The sequence below is a fragment of the Corvus moneduloides genome, chromosome 5, assembly GCF_009650955.1.
Source record: "Corvus moneduloides isolate bCorMon1 chromosome 5, bCorMon1.pri, whole genome shotgun sequence".
NCBI lineage: Eukaryota > Metazoa > Chordata > Aves > Passeriformes > Corvidae > Corvus > Corvus moneduloides.
The window spans coordinates 27392814-27411900 of NC_045480.1; the positions used below are offsets into that span (position 1 = coordinate 27392814).

A 19087-nucleotide genomic window follows, 5' to 3' on the forward strand; every position below is an offset into this window, starting at 1 on the left:
TTAAAAAGAAGGAAAGAGCCTCAAGTAGAAGTTTAAATGCCCTGGATATTTACTAACAATTATGCTGATTTACCGCACCAGAGAATCAGACTTTTCTTTTTTTCTCAGTGTTTTCCAGGTAAGATTTAATTCAGATGACAGTAAAACTGCATAACTACCACTTCTTAAATTTGGCTGTGGAAAAGAAAGAGAAAAAAGAGCTTCCAGTCAATCCCATCATGTTCATACGTGTAAGAGTGACTAGGCATTGCACTTTATATTGCTAAATGAAAACCAGTTGCAAGATTTTATTTCATCAATGGCTAGAAAACCTGAATCAGACAAGTTATTTCCATGTAGCTTTACACTGCACAGGTTGAACCATTTAACTACTAAGAAACATCTCCAAAATGTAACAGAAATACTCCCCAGCATGAACAAAAACATTTGGCTGGTGTTTGCTTTTGCAGATTGCCTATGTGGGCATGACGGGACTGTTCTGCTGCAGTCCGGAGAGACACAGGTCAACTAGCTTTAAGTTGCTGCCTTGAGTACCACAAAAAGCATGAGCTGCACCAGGATGGGGCTGAAATTCATGGGAATCTTTGGTAAATCCTGGGCAGTCAGCCACGGTTGGGAAGAGCTAGGCTGGGCCCATCCATGCTACAGACACAGCTTCATTGTGCAGTTTGGATGTGCCTGTAGGAAGAGCTTTGTCTTAGTGGTGCCATTAAGTCTGCTGCTCTTTGTGGCACCAGGACAAAAAGCCTCCCTGAAACACAGCTGGCTGGTGGACGCTTATCCAGCTGCCTCTGGGAACCACCATCCAGAGGCATTTGTACTCACTGCTAGAGTGAAGTATGCCCACATTGGGATCCTGGGAAGTACCTTTGGCCAAATCTGTCTGACATAAAGCAGACGACATGGCACAACCTTGGCATGCCTCAAGTGTCCCTAGCTACCACTGGGGTCAGCAAAAGCTAGGAAATCATAGTGGCTTACAGGTGGTGCTCTGAACTTCGGAACATCTTTCTGTATGCAACATTGCAAATCTCATCATGATCGACTTACACCATCTTATTCTCTGTCAGGATATTTTTATCTCATACCTCCACAGTACTGTACCTTTAGTATCATGTCTCCAGGCAGCAATCTTCCATCTCTGGCAATTACCCCATCTCGATAAATATGCTGTATAATAATGTGAACCAAAGGGGTCTCACTGCCTCCCACAATCCTAATGGCCAGATTTTCATGGGGATCGGTACGGCTGATCTTAATGCAGGTAACTTCCCCATCTGGAATCAGGTGATACAACCTGGGAAAACCTGGAAATGCATATTGTAAGGTATTTATTTGACAACACAGCTTCGCTTTGTTGAAACATGCACTGCACAACCTCAAGTACTTGCCAGTTAGTCAAGCTAGGTTTTATGCATGAATGTGATTAAGACTAAGTGAAGAGGAAAGGATAGGTAAGCATGCTGAATGGACTTGAAGGGATCTTTTTACAGTTAATATATTCAAACTTCCTTTTCCCCCCCACAAAATACAGCCTTAAACCTTTGATGTAATCCAGACAGATTAAATGTACTTCAAAACAGTTATATACATCAATATTTTAAAGGAATAAAATACATTTTTAGTCACCAGAGACACCTCAGAACCAGGCCACAGTTTCTTGCTGGCCCTAGAACAGATGGGCATAGGCACCTCAAGAAACATCCATTCCTGCTGTGGTGGGTTGTAAACTCTGTCTCACTGGTAGCATCCCAGGCTTCCCTGTTTTCTCCATTTTTGGTGTCATAGCGGAGGACTGGGCACTTGTCTTGTGACATTCAAGGAAGCCTTTTATTTATCTTTAGTTATCAGAAAGACAAGATTTTTTGGACAACTCAAAGCACACAGTAGTTCCCTACCAGACCCCTCTCCTTTCATCACTGCTTGAACTCTAGGAAATAAGAATGAGTGGCTCTTACTGTCATGTGTCTGTATTAAAACCACAGTATGCTCAAAGTACCTGGAGGGAAAGATCTCTGCTGGCCCTGGTAATATGGCTGTGGGGATGAGGGAATAATGGTGGACAGGGGTCCTTTTTGTATTTATAATGCACTGGATAAGAGTATCCTCTTCCAAACCCTACTTTTCAACTGGCATGTCTGATTTCACAACATGTCACTAATACTTTGTTTCTTTCTAGGTCAAATTCAAAATTTTAATCCATACTGAGCAGTGAGCAAAGTTGAAGTAAAAGCAGAAGTGAATTTTCTAGCACAGGCATATCAGACTTCAATTATTTTGAATCCCCCACAGCTGAGAGAAAGGGTTTGAACTTTTTGCATGTGAGTCCAATCCAGTGCTTATATGACAAACCTGTAAGTAAAAAAATTAACTGCTAATATTGTTTCAATAACCTTATTTAGAAATGAAAGTACAGTGAGTGTTATTGAATAGTGGTTAAGTGTAAAATGAAACTTAACAGACCAGTATCTGAGATAGAATAAATATTTGCTACTACAGAATTAGCAGGCAACAAACAAGCAAGGCACCAAAACCTTTTGGGAGAGAGCAAGGGGAAAGAAAGAACAGGAAAAGAAATATTGAGAAACACTAGGTTGCATCCCTTACCACTTCTTTGATCATATGCTCATCAGGGTGGGAAGCTGTCCTCCTCCACATCTGTAAAAAGCACCTACCAGTAGCACAGACTTCGACTTTGTGGTTTTACACAGACTTGACAGGCAATAAAAGTCTGTCTAGATAACTATACAGCCTGTACCAACCCAATACTCAACTATTCATTTACCAACCAAATACTCAACCATTCATTCTTGTAATAGTAGTTTCTGTGCTAATACGTGTTTATTTCAGTTTTGCAGGCAACTTTAATGTCTCAGGAATGGAAGGTGCTTCATTTCCCCCATGCTCATCTACTTTCTAAACGCTACTTGCTCAGCCTGTAATTTGTTCAATTCTCTCTGTCCTGAAGGGTGGATTCACTTGATCTAAATCCTGCCTCTAAGTCAAATACACAGTTTGGTGATCTACTTGCTCTAACTTCCTTTGCAGTGTACAGGCATCCAAAGGGAGTGATTTCTGTGCTAAACCACCCCTGGAGGTAGCACTGCTGTGTAAGAAAAGAGGCATTTAAGTCTGGCATCTCGGTGGGGTGCTTGAAGTCAGACAATAAAAATACTCCTCAAAAATCACCAACAGCCTGATCCCTGCATCAGAATAAGCATGTACATTTCACACTCTTAGTGTGGCTGTAAGAGTAGCTATGTGTAAAAACACAAATGAAAATCAGGATACCTAGATCTTCCCTGCATGCAAATAAATTAATATACGTGTATATATTGAAGACTATCAAAACAGGGCTATAATATACCTACTTCTATTATGATGACTCACTTCACATCCTAACAAACTATGCCTTTTGACCCTGATGTTCATTTTACCATAGCTCATTCTGAAAACTCTTCTTAAGGAATTATCCCATTGCATTTCTTGTCCATGGAGAATTGTGGACTGAACGAACTATTGACACACTCATGCTATTTCACTCTGTAATTATCCCAGAGCAAAATCAGGGCAATGTGGCAGTGAACAAGTCTCTACACTTGTACAAGACCTATATCTTTACATATAAACATGTAAACATAAATAGGTTTCTTTGCATTTTGAACAAAGCCTTACCTGGTTTGTTAAGTCTTGCAGTGGCACTTGTCTGACTTTCAATATGACTTTATGCAGATTCTTTTAGAGGAATTGATAATGTCTAATTTTCTTCTGAAATGTGTTTTCCAAAACATTTTTCTTGCCAGTCTGCAAGTCTCTAATGCTACTCTTCCATAGTTAGCAGGCTGTAATGCCTCACTTTCTGTCTTAATTTGATTTGTGTTCTTTATCAAATATAATTAATAAACAGAAATATTTTCTCCTCAGATGGGCTAAGCAACCAAAATAACTCCTCTGTGATCCAATAATTTCTGCTCTCTCCATTGAAAACTTGGCCTCTTCTTTTCATCCCAGACATCTACATGGACATTTGTACTATCAAAAAACTAGACTGTTGTAAGTAAAAGGCCAATGCCTATTTTGATAAACTAACAGTAAGTGTGGCAATTGAAATATATAACATATGCAAATATACTTCTTTTAAATAAGAAAATTAACAGTTGCTTTTTCACCAGTCTGCCTACATTGTGTGCAGTTTGATCAAAACTTACCATGCCTATTTCAAGATGATGCCATGTCTAGAAAGCAATGTCTTCAAATTGAATTTTTTAATGTACATACCATACCCAGAAAAGGTGGACCCTGCTTAATCACCTGGTTGCATACAATGACTGGGGCCTCAGCAGCCCAATTTAAGGGACTCCAACTGACTTGAGGGCTTGTACCTTTGAGATATATATACATCCTGTTGTGAGGCTGAAGTATCATTTTTCACAGACTCCATTTTCCAGCCCTTACACTCTTACTAAAATTCTCCATTTTTTTTAGTCAGGTTTTCCAGAGCAGGAAAACCCAGGAGTATGGCATACCTTTCTTTACCATTTTATATTTCCAGTCCTTAAATATTGAAGAGCTGCTGAATTTAGAAAGAAGGAAACTTTCTGTCTTGTTGTTGGTGATTCTTCCAGGTCTTCCCACACAGTGTTGGGTTTTTGTCACAGGGGGTTGTATGGAGCATTCTGAATCTGTCAATATAATAAAATGTCACCTGCATTCAGAAAGATTGTGTGGGCTTTTTTCTCAAGCAGTATTCTCTTAATATTAGTGTGCAATTGTATCAGTATTTTCACACATCCTGTTATGGTAACAACATAGGAGAGACCAGCTTTGCCCAGTGAACTCCACTTATCTGGCACCACGTGGGACATTGAGTGTTTGTTAGCATAGTGGCCATGACAGAGTGTTACAAAATTTTAAGTATGCTTACTATTTTTTCCCCACAGTTTATAATATTTAATGGTAATGTTCCTTCAGTGCTCAGGTTTCTGCTGACCTCTGTGTGTGTCATGCTCCTTCAACAGTGCTGCCACGAGGGTAACTTCTGCTATCATTCCCAGGATTCAGTGTGACAACGTGCAATATTTGCTGCGATTCTTGAGTTCAGATTAATCAAAGGCCACTGTAAACAAAACTTGTATCTGTGGTTGCAAGTCCTCATTTAGATCAGGCAGCCTGACTAATGTGCCGGCTCACCCCCACAAATAGGACTATCTGCAGGAATACACACTCATGTTTCCCAGCATCTGGACACCAGAATTTAAATTAAGCTTGTGCAACCTACTCTTGGAAAATTCATGCGTCTGGGAATGTCACATGCCCTTGTGCTGGTGGGGAACTTTATTCTGCAACTTTTCCTTCCCAACAGATTTTCATTTATCATTTCATTCTCCTAGAGGTTTGCCATCATTTTGATTTAATGCCTTCCATTAATTCTCCTGTAATGCTGCTCCGGTGAAGGGGCAGGTAGAAGGTGATGCCATTTCTAATATCTCTTCTTGCTTCTGGACATTCCTCTCACCAAAGGAGTCCCAAAAGAACTAAAATGAAACTGTTGCTGAATTGACTGTGTCTCTAAAGACTTGGGGCTCTTATCTACAGCAGGCAAATTTATCAGTCTGCAGCAGAAGAAATGCTGCAAAGACAATCTCCTTCTTCTGAAAATTGCCTGGCTCATTGTTCCAGAGCAGAGTACTTTGAACCAGTTCTGTAACAACTGTTTTGGGAAATCAGAATGGTAATTGAATCAAATCTGAGAAAAAGAGGAACAGTGTGGGATTTCTGTGGGGTACAGCCTTCCTGAGACAGAAGTTGGGCTGCACTGTCTTGTCCTGGGGCTGAATAAACCACTTTTTTTCTGTACATAGAGAGCCTTAATGCCATGAAATGGTTGGTACCATCTGTGTTTCACTTACCTTCTTTTTCTTCATGTACTTTTCCAAACATTGAAGTATTTATAATATCTATCAATCATATATATGTATGTGTGTATATATATATACATATCTATCTCAAAAATACAACAGGGTTCACACAGAGCAGTACAAGAAAGAAGCCTGTTCTGTGGTTTTGCCAGTGCCTGCTGGGGCTGCCTTGGTCTTGACTGCTGCAAAGCAATAACAGATGGTAGAATGGCATCCACTATGAGACTGAGTTTGACTTTGAAAAATATTTGCCATCCTCAAGCAATCATAAATTAAATTTCTTTTACAATGGCTTGACTGCAAAATTAAATCAGTGAATGTTTTTGAAAGTCAGAAACACAGCTCTTTTAATGTAAAACTGTATGGAGCTTTTTTCGGTTGTACCTACAAATTCTTTCGTCCTAAAACATTAGCTAGTTTAAAACTCGTATTTGTAGATCAGTTTGAGTAAAGAGTATATATATCTATAGTCTTTCTTGGAACTGAATTTAAGGTGTAAAGCCAAACTAGGAGCACAGTGATACAAATAAGCATAGCAAAGCTCGAGCAGTCTTTGCTTGGAGATATTGTATCATTTAAGTAGATTGTCAAGGTCATTTACACTAGTAGATCTAGTCAGAAGATATTACATCTTAAATTCATCAGTGCTGTAAGCATGTCCCTGACACCTTCCCTCACATCTCAGAATGAAACTCCTTATTTTAAACTTTCTGAACTTCTACTTCAGACCTGGAAAGCTATTTGTAGCTGTAAAAGCTGTTAATGAAATTGCTCTCGGATAAATATCACAAGCATGAGTGCTGACTACACTCGTGCAGACTACACAAAAATATTTCTTTGCATGGTATTTTACAAATAACAAAGCATTAAAAATGAGACAATCTTAACACCTCCTTCCCCCAAATATTTTCTTGTTGGTGTTTGTACTCTTCATTCACCTCTAACATTTTCTTTGGTTTGGACATTTCACAATTCTCTACTGAAAATATCACAAAAACATTTCAACAGAGAAACAAAGCAAGCCTGAATCATTTAAATCCAAAATGAGCACATATAACATTATTTAAACAAATCAAACCACAGGATAAAAATGTAAATCATGGAGTAATCTCCACAGTGCAGGATGGCTACCAGCTCCAGGTATAAGATAACATTCCACTGTAGCTATTTCTCTGCTGTAATTATAACAGAAACATATTTGATTTATACATCGTATTTTACAATGTCCCTGGGTGTCAACAAATTTTCCAAAACCAGTACTGGATTCAGCTTCAAGTTAAGAAGAATTTGAATATTTTTTCTCCCACATCAGAAACTATTATTTTGTCTTGCACCTTCACAGTCATATTGCAACCGAGCACTGGCTCAACAAACATAGCAGCTTCAGATTAAAGGCACCTACACACTCTGCATGAAGGGTTGCTGAAGGCTAATACATAGGTACTTGTTGTGGTGCTCATTCTCAGAGCTCCTTTGACCAAAATACAGGCAAACCACAGATTAAACAGAGACATGTGAACTAAGACGGGGGAATTCTGAAAACAGGAGTCAGATTAATTATACATTGAGCTTTGCCAGAGGATCTTACAGCTCCTTTATCAAGAAGAGGTTATCAGCAAGAAGGGGTTATATCACTGTGCTCACTGTGAGGCTAGCATAGCCTCAGCTTTATTATGCTCATACACTGATTAAACCTGGTGAGGAAAGGAGTCACCAGAGAGTTGGTGAGGTCCTGTCCAATCTCCTGGAGCAATGAGGCATGTCTGAGTTTTGTTCTCAGATGGTCCCAGACACGAAGCTGTGAAAATTTGGGCAAGGCAGCAGCAGCTTTCCCACTGGGTGTGAGGACCTCTGAAGTCAGGAACCACCTCATTCACCCCCACAGGAGCACCTCCATTCTCAGGAGAGTGGCATGGCAACGGTGAGACAGACATGTGGGGCTCCCTTTTCTTCAATAGGTAAGACCTTTAGCGAGCACAGGGCAGAGCATACAGCAGCTATCCCTAAAGACTGACCAACAGCTCTAATCAGAAGTCTAGCTGCAGACTGCTCAGAGCAGCTGAGGATTAAAAAAAATAAATAAAAGAAGAAAACATACAGAACTGGAAAACCAGCCTCCAGCTGGCAGGATAATGATAACTACTACAGAAAGAAGTACATTCATTTCCTCCTCCAACAAGAAGAAACAGAGAAAGGCTTTGAGATGCCATTACACAAAGCACCTGTTGCAAAGGACTGAATAGAAATCTTTGTTCAAGTTGTGTTTGTATTGCTGCAAGTTACTTGCTTGCATTTTTTTTAAGATCAAATTCCAGAACTGTGTAATCAAAATGCATTCTTTGCAAACATAATTAATAAAGTAATTTAGGTACCCAGCTTCTGTGATCTCATACTTAAGAGTAACTGCTTATTAAGTAATTACACGCCTACCTGGTCTTTCCAGTGCAGCAGAATACGCTTGGAATTTCACAGGAATGCTTGTAGCAGAGGAATGAAACCACAAGCAGAGCCAAGGAGAGAATGACAATCTTGACACTGTCACTGGGGCCGTGGGGTGATTGCCATTATACACCCCTTATAGAAACAACAATGCTTTTCTTTGCTGGAAATGTAAAGGCCAGTGCCATCTTCACACCTTTCTGCTAACATCTGGACTGCACTGGGCTACTGGATAGGTGCTGTTGACATCCAGATCATCTGCACACTCTGGACATGAAGCCAAGATTTCAGTGGAACTCCAACTAATGTCAGCTATATGTCTAGGTAGAAAGCAGTCTGTATCTCATCCTGAAGAGATGCCTTTTGAAAAATATGAACTTGAGGACAGTTTCACTCATTCTGAAAAAAGGCAAGCTTTTGCTTACAGTGGATTGAAAAGTTGCAGAATGAGAAATATATCTGCCTGCTCAAACAGAGATATATACAACTTACTTGCAATATTTTACTTGGGGAAAAATAACAAAATTCTATTTAATAAAAATTATTACAAATTATTAAAAATAAAGTAAAATTATTAATGATGTTTCCAGGTCAAGGAGTATATTCACATTCCTTTTATGGAAAAGGTTCACAATTTTGAATTACCCGGTTTTATTTCGGCTGTATCAGCAAATATGTGAAGTAGGAGAGCTAGTACCAAGAACACAGCAACATAGTGAAACTCTCCTGAAGGAATAAGCAAATAAAGCAGAATAATATTGAACATGGTTCTCTGATTCACCACTATTCACAATGGCATCACAATGATGCCTGAAAGTAGTATTTGGCAGCCTTTTGTCCTTATTTTGTGTGGGCTTCAGTGAGAACTTGAATACAGAGCAAAGGAAGTCGGATATTTTGTATTCCTAAAGCCTACATCCTGGACGTTTGATCCGGGAAGAGATATGAGGTGCTTAGGAATCAAGCAAAGGAATAATAAGCTCAGTGAAGACCTTAAGACATTGATTCCCACTCCATCATCACTTCCTCTTGATGCATGAATGCCAGTGTTAGTTTCATAATTATGGACCAAACTGATTAGTAACATTTGCTTATTGCTTTGAGAATGCCACATGTTAAGTGTTACTACCTGCTAGACCCCTCATCCCTGACATTCATCAGAAAAACTTGCCTCTCCCTGCTGTTTAAGAGTGGAGCATTCTTACTTCATCACCTGCCTGGCTGAGGTAATAAAGGATCCCACAGAAATGCTGGAATAATTACAGTACTTTACACTTTCATACCATCCTCCCACTGGGAATTTCCAGTGCTTCATAAGCATTAGCCAAAACTCATTAAGTTCCTCCGAAGTATGATTATTGTGATCCATTTGCTTTAGGGGGACAGGCACATGCCGATGAAGAGACTTGAACGAAATTACAGAGCAAATCAATGACAGCTCCAGTAATAGATCCCAGACACCCAGATCCCACATCCTGTGGGCTAGATACTGGGCTGGCTGTAGCATCCAGGCTGTTACCAGAACAGCCCTACGTGAGGTCCCACACACCTCAGCAACATTCTTGCCTGCCAGTCAGTAACATCTTTTGAAAGAAGAAAACAAGGAAAGATTGCATTTTCTGGTTTGTTTGTTTTAATCACGGACAGCCCACCACATGAAAGGCATGTCAGCCATGGATATCCAGTTCCCACATGGATAGGGTCCCCTACCCCATTTTAAGTGATAACATAAGATGAACAAAACATTACCTTCCTCTCCAGCAGCAGAGTTTCCAACAGTCTCCCTTTCCCGGTCAGTCGGGTTGGAAACGGCACTTCCACTTTTAGTCCTTCGAAGAACACTGAATGCCTTGTTTATTTTTTTAAAAGATCTGCTTCTTATAGTGGAACGTTCAAAATGTCGAGCTGCAACAGCAGGAAGAAAACAAATCAATACAGTTCAACATTTCTGGTCCAGAACCACAGCATTTCTGCAGCCCTCGGCATATGATGGGGTGTAACATCATCAGCAAGGCTGCCTGTACTTCACCTTTGCCTGAGTCCTGCTTATACTTCAAGGCTGCACCCACCTGAATCTGGGTACAATCACCCTACCTCAGTCCCACACCCTTGAATTGCCACCTTCCTGTCTGTATGGCAAACCACATGGAGAAATCTCCTGTGAGTGTGGTAGCCTTGGAAAGAATAATCCTCCATCATGACAGAATCAGCAGCAATCCTGTGAAAAATACATATAAAATGTTTGACCAAATACATGTTTGACCAAAAAAAGCTGGAAGTCATTAAAAACTCTTGCTGAAAAAATCCCCACTACTACTACCATTGCCTCAAAACCATACAATGCTTCCAACGAGCCATCAACGATTGCTAACTATTTCATGACAAAAAATTCAAATACTATCAGGTGGAAGGGATCAAAAAACTCACATATTCTGACTTGGGTAAGGCAATACAAAAGAAAAGTCATAATACTTTCAAAACATGTCATTCTTTTCCATCCTGCTAAAGATATCTTCATGGCTGTTGCTGTTCTGTCTGTTCCAGCTCTGCATGCTAGCCAAACATTGTAATCTAATAATGCAACATTCCCTCAAACCAGACTGTGGCCTCTACACTCAATAAAACTGACAGAATTTATTGAGATTCTGGTGCTCTCTTCTTGCACTCTTCCTTTCCTCACCTCTCCAAACCCTGGCACAACAAAAGGATAGTGCTTCTCATTTCCTAGTCTTTCTTATCCCTTAATCCATTTTCCCAACATGCAACTGGTGGCACACAAGGTGGGCTTTCCATTTTAGCTTCAGAATCCTCAAATACATGCTTTGAACTCACCATCAACACTTCTGAGTCTGCCTTTGGCCAGGCCATGTTTTTCAAATATGACACTCATCAGAGACAGGTGCAGTGTCACAAGGTGAAAGATCAAAGCAAAGTTTCCTGATGCAGCTTGTCCCTGACTGTTGTTTTTCAGCAGGACCAGCTCCTTCAAGCTGCACCTTCCCAAGAAGCTGGCAGATGTTCCCCAAGGTCCTAAGGCAATTCTTAAGGGTTTGGGTTTTTTTTTCCTGAAAATACCTGGCAACTGCCAAACACAGTTCCCAACAGGATTTTGGGTAGGTGTCCATGTCTGTGGGGGTTATTTGGGCCACCAAGCATTAATGAAGACACATTATCCAGCTATACCATCTCCCCAGCCCATCACACATAACATTTAATTTTCCAACTGATAAGACTTGCCTAAATAATCTTTCTGAAGATTTGCAGTCTACGTGTGTGCAGGTAGACCATCTTTAGCTTGATGCTGCCCCTGGCCAAGCCATTTTCTTTTTCACCTCAAATCTATTGAGTCATTGAGTGTACAATTAGATAAATGAGAGCTTTTGCTTCCCCCTCCCCTTTTTATTTCTTTTTTTTTAAATCCTCCAGTGACATATATTTAACAGAAAGGTGAATGTTGAAAGGGGCTAGCAGGCTCTGAAGCCATCATTTTTGGCTCTTACTTCTGTTCCGGTTGCTGCGGTGCAGGTCTCCGGGGCTGCTGCCCAGCTGGCTGTCATCTGAGGTGGGGCTGAAGGCCGGGTTCACCAGCCCTGGCTCATCTGTCATTAAGGCGATGGCCGCAGCTGCTGAGAGCTCAGGGCCCAGGGCAGCTACTGCTAAGCTGGAGCCATGGTCTGGAGAGCAGTCTTGGGAACGCCTCTTCCGTTCCTTGGTAAGGCCATAGTGGGATGCTCCTTTACATCTAAGGAGAAGGGAGAGAAAGAGAGACATGATAGCAAGGTGCATTTAAATGCTACGCACTTATAGAAATTATCTGGTTTCAAGGAATCACTTGGAATACAAACTGTGATGATCATGTGAATGTGGATGATTAACAAGAGGGAAAAATGCCAGTGTGTGCTTCAAAGGAGGTGAGTTACCACCTTACATGGGAAGACTACTGCTGGTCAAGGAAAAATAGAGAGCTTCGGTCTTGTGTGTAGTCTTATGTGTATAAATAGTTACTGTGGATACAAGAGGACAAGAATAGCAGGAGGCTAATTAAGCCAGAGGCTACAGTCTGTAATTTCCTACTTGCCTCTGGTCGACAAAGGAGAGCAGGATGGGGCCTGACAGCTTCTCTGGGTCTGCTGGTGAAAAAAAAGACACCTAACCCAGTCCTGCCTCCTGAAAAACTCTCCCAGTCACCAAGGCGGTCACATGTGGAGGACAGCACTGTGGTCTGTAGAGATCACAGCAATCAATAAAGGGAGAGCTGCAGGTAGGAGCTGAACACCTGGGGACTGCAGGAATCCAGGCCCCACACAGGCCTGTACTGATCATTTACTACTCAAACTGCATCTGATGAATTGGTTTTAAATTCAGCCATGGAGATGAAGTTACCAACTCTGCTATTCCAGCTCAACTGAGACACTAAAATAGGCAGGTCATTGCCTTGACGGAGGAAGAGGTGCAAGTGGGGATAGGGGGGTCTCACTGACCCTGCAGCCTCACCAGAGTCCAGGAGGGAGTGAGGAGCTCCCACCAAGGGACAGGGTCCAGGTCCTCATGCCAAGGTCCTTGGGCCAGCCTGGGACTTCACCAGCTTGGGGACCTCAGGGCAGGTTCTAAAATACTTCTGGGGGAAAATCCTCTGTTTCTAGTGGAGAAATACATGTTCCCAAAAGAGCTGAAGATACAGCATTGTAAGGGACAAATAAACAAACTTAGTTATGCTTCCAGCTATCTGCTCTAGATTCATCCTAGACAGCAAAGGCAGGACCATGCATGGCATTTCTTTTTTAAGACTCATGAAAGAAAGTCACTTGAATGAAATTAAAGGTCACTGTAATCTTCATGAGTCAGTATTCAATTAAAGCTATAAAATAACTGAAAAGACAGAGTGACCAAGGACACATCACCTGTGACTTCTCCAGCACCACTTCTGCCCATTGCCCACCCACTAGAACCACATTCAGTGCATAAAAAGAAAAATAAATCTGTCTTTTAATCATAATCTAATGAGCTTGGCCTACTTTCAGTTACTATTATGTCTTTCTTCATAGCAAAGGCTAACTGATGACTTTCATGGAAGTGCCCTGTAGGACAAACTCACAGAAATAGCTGCAGAAACCCTTAGGGATAGAAAGCTCTTTGTAATATATGGCATGCACAAAAGGCAATGCATAATACATACAGTACACAACGCCAGTGGGTTAAGTGTCACAAAAAGAAGTAGTACACTGAACAGAAGCTTTAGAAGAGAAAGGATTTTGGAAGCAGTTCCTGAGACAGAAAGATGATATGAGGAGATGTCATTGAGCTCTCTGTATCAGCTTCAGAGCAGCAGTTTAATTTCTGTCATGGTATTGACTTTTGATGAGACAATTGAATTAGAACCCTTTTTTGGCACTAAATTATGTTTTACCATCATTTACTTTGTTTCTGACAAGTTTCATCTTAAAGAGGGGAAAAATACTCAAACCAAACTGTGTCCTATTGATGCAACTGTGTAAGGGCTGTGTATATGCTTTAAGGCTTGGATAGGAATGTCTGTAACAGGAGTGATTTCTGAAACCTCTCACAAGCAAAATGAGGCATCTCAGAAGAAAATGCTCTTATGGAAGAGAAGGTTGGTCAACTACTTCAAAAGACCAATGAAAAGCTATCTGAGGCACCTATTGCAAGGCAAGACTACAACAATATTCATGTAAGACAGAAAGGAAAAGCTCTCCTGCCACCACTGCAGCAGGTATTTTTCTATTTCTTTCCAGAACCCTAAACCATGGCAGGATGCTCTCCTTTAGATTTCATAGGAAGCAGAAGCACAAAGGCCTTTCCCTCGTGCTACTCACCTAACCTTCTTCAACAGAGTGTTTTGGAAACCCATCCTTGATATCTCCCTCTTGCAGTAAGGTTACATTTGCTAATCCAGCCTATGAATGCTTGACAAAATAGTTAAAAAACTGTCTAAAGACCCAACACAATAAAGTGAACACAAAGAAGTGGCTTTGGGGAGAACTGTTAGCTGTTCTCAGAAGACAATCTCTGCTTTACAACAATCCTGCAAAGATTCAGAATATGATAAGAGATATTCCTACTCCTCCCCATTTTATTTCATTTGCCTGTGTCTTTTTCATGTCAGTAAAGTTTCAGTGGCTGATACTAGAGCACCAGCCTTGTGAATGGGTACGTAAATGCAGATTTTCTTTTATTTGGCAGGTTCTGTGAAGATCAAGATGAAGGTCAAAAATGGCTCTGCCCAAACGTTCCTAGCTATTTGGATTCAACCACTGCCTGGTGCCCATCTGCACTTTGCTGCTACAGCCTTCACTTTCTGTGGAAATCCTCACTTGCTGCTGCTGGCTGCACTGCAGATGCACAGTCAACAGCTTCATTCCAACAGCAATGAACAGAAGGCATCTACTTTGAATGTGGAGAGGACTGACACAGTTTAAGATGTGGCTTATTGGAGAAGACAAGTTGTCATGATACAAAGCACAAAGCATATCTTTCTAGCTCTGCCAGAAATAGTTAAAGAAGAAACAGAGCTCTTCAAGTATGATCACTGAAGCTATTTCTTAAATAATTGTGGCAGACATAAATGAACACAAATCAAGCCCTCTTTCTTCAGATTAACACAGTGTCCTTGAAGAAGAAAAAAAAAGTCCCAAGACCTCAAACTTGTAATAAAATTTGCAACAGCATCTCTTCACTTTCATTGTTTTGCTTGTGCTGACACCGCTGTGATAACAGAAAACATAAGAGACGACTGTCTAAGTGGAATCATATTTATAGTGTCTAAGCTACATTTTTCCATATGGTTGGATTTGGCTCCCAGAAAAGAGAGAAACATAAAACAGCTACATGCCAGTAGTAATTAGCTCTCTCATTGTGAATATTAATCACAATTCCTGATTTGCAGCTGCAAGAGTGGGATACCTGATTAACATGGCCAGTCAGAAAGTGAAAGCAACACTGTCTGCAGGCCAAGGTGAACTACAGATTTATGTTCCTTCTAAGTTGTGCTGGACAGCAAGTACATCCATGCAGCCGTATGATACAGAAACAATTTGAAGGCCAAACCCCAGAGAAATAAACAGACATGAATAATGTGTGTTGTGCAGTTTGTGCCGTTATAGTGTCACTAGATGTATACAGGAAACGGAGAAAATAGTTTCTTCTGTTTGCACAGCCTCTTTTATGAAGCAGATATCTACTGTCTGAAATTCTGGCCATATGAGCTAACCACTGGGTGGTGGGAGAGCAGTGGTGGCTGCTGAATTTACCCAGGGCTGCAATACTGGCTGGTATCAACACTGGCAGCCACAGGGCAATCTTTGCCCTGCACCGTGTTTCACACTCAAGGGAGACTGCACTCTAGGCTTCAGGAGGAGCACATCCCAAGAGCCAGAGCAAAGAGATGCAAAACCCTGGGGCTCCCTTAACTTGGTCCTACCATTTGTAAAAACAATCTTCAGCTAAACTCAAGGCCAACAGAAATATATCCATGTCTTTGAAATTCAAATTAAAACAGTGGTTTGAAAAGAGAGTTCTCCTTGCAGCATCGCAAAGGAGGGATTGAAAATAGGATTGACCTCAAGGATTTCAATTACCCAGGCTGACATAGGGAAAAAATGTAGAGCCAAAACATAAGCAAGGACAACTGCATAGATTTATTCACCTCTCTTCTAGTGATCTAAATAAAGCAATTCCACAGGTAAAAAATTATATGTATGTATTTGCCCATGGTAGGGGGACTGGAACTAGATGATCTTTACAGTTCCTCCCAACACAAACCATTCTATGATTCTATGATTTATAATGCATTTGTTCTTAAAAGTGCCCTGCTTTCTGTGTCATTTCACAGTCTCTGCCTGGGCATGAAACAGGGCAAAAAAGTGAATCTGAAAAGTCACAGTGGTTGTGAGCCAGGCCCAACACAAATAAACAGAGCAGAAACCCTCCCCTGCTCAGTTCCAGTAGTGCTTTCTCAACCTCACTTCCAGCATCAGTCGTATTTTGGAGCTGTTTTGCTTTAGTGCAGCAGCAACGGACACATTGTCTGAATGCAATTAAGAATAATGTATACAAAGCACTTAAAATTGCCCATTGGAAGAAAATACTGCATATGGGCTGTCATTGCTGATCCAAAGCTAAACCCTGATCAGGGTAGACAAGTATGTTTCAGCTATGGTCTCATTGCAAGCAGCCTCATCCCTGTGTAATTTGGTCTTGATACAAGCTGGGGTCCAAAGTATCAACAGCAAGTATTATACCCCCGTTACACAAACTCCCCAAATGCTCTAGCACCCATGAACTAATCCAGTGGAAAGGATGATGGAGAAACCAAAGCTGATCAACAAGGAGCATCCTGGATAACCTGGTGCTGATAACCTCCCTTGTGAGACCCTGCTGAGAGGCTCCTGCTGTGCCTGGGAAGAAAGGAGAGATGGGGTTTAATTGGAGAAGTTGACTCACAAGAAGGTGTTGACAATTCCTGCCCCACAGGGACCATTCACACCATGTGCACATTAGCAGTGACAGAAGTCCAAACATAACCCAAATACCAACCACATGGATTTCAGGTCAAACACTTAAACTCTAAAGTTTTCTTGATCAGTTCTCAGACAGGGACAACACCAACTCTTCTGATCTCACTTTTGCCAACAGTGCACCAAGAAATGGAGTCAAATATGAAAAAGAAGCAAGGCACCTGAACTCCCACTATATCCCATGTTACAAATATAAGCTAAAATGCAACAAATACACAATCTCCCCTCCAGTCCAACCATAGTGGTGCTTAAGAGGTCAGAGATGTCAGTATCTTTGGCAGTGAAGGTGACCACTACCCTGCTGCTCTTTGATGACGTTGCAATATCCTTCCTCAGAAAACTAGCTTCTGTGAGTTCTGGTCCTATGTGCAAAATTTCTCTTTCTTTTTTTGCGGTATAGGGAAATCAATCCCAGAAGAGAGTGCTTAACAGAAATTATTTTTCCTTGGTAATTCTGAGTTCCTGAAAGGATTAGCTATTGTGTGAATGTTGCATATGGAAAAAAAGCTTCATAAGTAAGTACCTGATTTTTTTAAAATGCATGTGCCTTTTCTGCTTTTTATAAAGAACTGTCTCATGTCAAGAACATTCCTCAAGCTACTGTAATCACCAGCTATGGCTAGGAAGGTCCTGCCTACATCAAACCTTACTCAATATTGATAAAGAAGGGAATGAGCTATGTACAAAGCAAAGCTTAAATTTCTGGATTACAGTTTCCAGTGAACATTTGCTGAAAGACAGGCTGCAAAACCCATATCTAAGCAGGCAACTAGAAACAGGCTGATCTGCACCTGCACTTGAATTTCATAATGCCAGCAATATTTCCAGGTGCTTGCCGCTGCTGTTCTGGGCACTGTGTACCCTGTCATTGATGCACTTGGGTATCTTCTCCCTGATGATCTCTCAGTGTCAGAGACTTGCCATCTTGTTTGGGGGGGAAAAAATGCATATGTTTCACTTACATGGGAAATTGCCCCAGTTACTACAGCTCTTTAATGTCAATAACCCAGTAAACAAAAGCCTTTTAGAGACAGCCTCCTGACACCTGGGGCATCAGGGCTGGCTGGGAGGGCAGCATGGGCCAGTGGCATGATCCCTGCTGCCTCTGGAGGGTTGAGGATCAGCAATTCCTTCCTATGGTTCCATAAACACTGCTCTTCTCAGTGTCAGCACAGAGATAGCTATGATGGAAGCTAAGATGAGGCAAATGGCTTCTCTGTCTAGCTGTCAGAGAGATTTTCTCATGTTATTTGCTCTCTATTGTCAGCCAGAGGCCTTTGCTATAGTATAAACATTTAATAGATTTAGTGGTTCTCTATTTCTGCATTACTAGTCTCTAAATATTTATAAAGGTCCTCTTAACATTTATTTCTTTAAGCTAAAGTTATTTAGCTTAAATACTTTCCCACAAGACAGGAGAAACCTCTCACATATCTATCTTTTTCAGTTTAATTTCTGCATATTCCTGTTATGGTTTCCTAAGGGTCTTTTCCACACTTTTTGTATTAATAAGACATCACAATTCACTAAATTCTGGAAAACTACCTTACTAGCAAAGCCTAAAATTGTGCTTTGTCCTATCTGTAAAGATCTGACCCCAGGGAAGGGCTGTCATTTCCATTATGCTTTTGCACTAAGGTGCTGTCAAACAAAATATATTTGTGCATTATATAAGGAACGTGCGCAGGAGTATCTGTATACTTATATTTCCACGTCAGCTACTCTGTATGAATTTGGGTCCACCACCTGAAAAAGGAGTTATAGTTCTCGTAGAATAAAAAGGCATCATTTTCTAAGCATATGAGGGAAAAAAATATTGAACACTCTTGATAATTACAATTTAGTCATCAGCTATAGTGACATACTCCTATTTCTGTGATTTGTTCACTGAGAGGAAGGAGCAAGCATGGCTCATCATCATGTTTCAGGCCCTTGAAAGTATTTTGTGTTGATGAAGAATGGAATTGCAGTTCAGAGTTCAGACCCCACAACTCCCCAAACCACCAATGGACAAAGACTTGGTGTCAGACACAAACTGAACAAGCATTCAATGAAAACCAAATACCTATTTCATATTTGACTGCACATACTGAAAAAAGGGGGGAATCTCCACATTTCCCACTAGTTTTCAGGAGAGTTAAAAGAACTTGGAACATATTTTTAATATTAAATGTATTGTAGAGCTTGAATTTCATG

At 40.9% G+C, this 19087-nt stretch overlaps 1 protein-coding gene across 10 annotated transcripts in view; it reads right to left on the minus strand.

Moving 5' to 3' along the window:
• The window catches only part of LNX1 (ligand of numb-protein X 1), a 122154-nt gene that overhangs the window by 22613 nt on the left and 80454 nt on the right, over positions 1-19087 (minus strand). For 8 of the 10 annotated variants that reach the window (XM_032110257.1, XM_032110255.1, XM_032110260.1 and 5 more), the window contains 4 exons: positions 11858-12099; positions 10107-10262; positions 4527-4682; positions 1105-1307 (listed from right to left, as the gene is read on the minus strand). In XM_032110257.1, coding sequence (XP_031966148.1) covers positions 1105-1307; positions 4527-4682; positions 10107-10262; positions 11858-12099 — 757 coding nt within the window. The remainder of the gene's footprint in view (positions 1-1104; positions 1308-4526; positions 4683-10106; positions 10263-11857; positions 12100-19087) is intronic. The other 2 variants (XM_032110258.1, XM_032110263.1) reach the window with 1 other exon arrangement.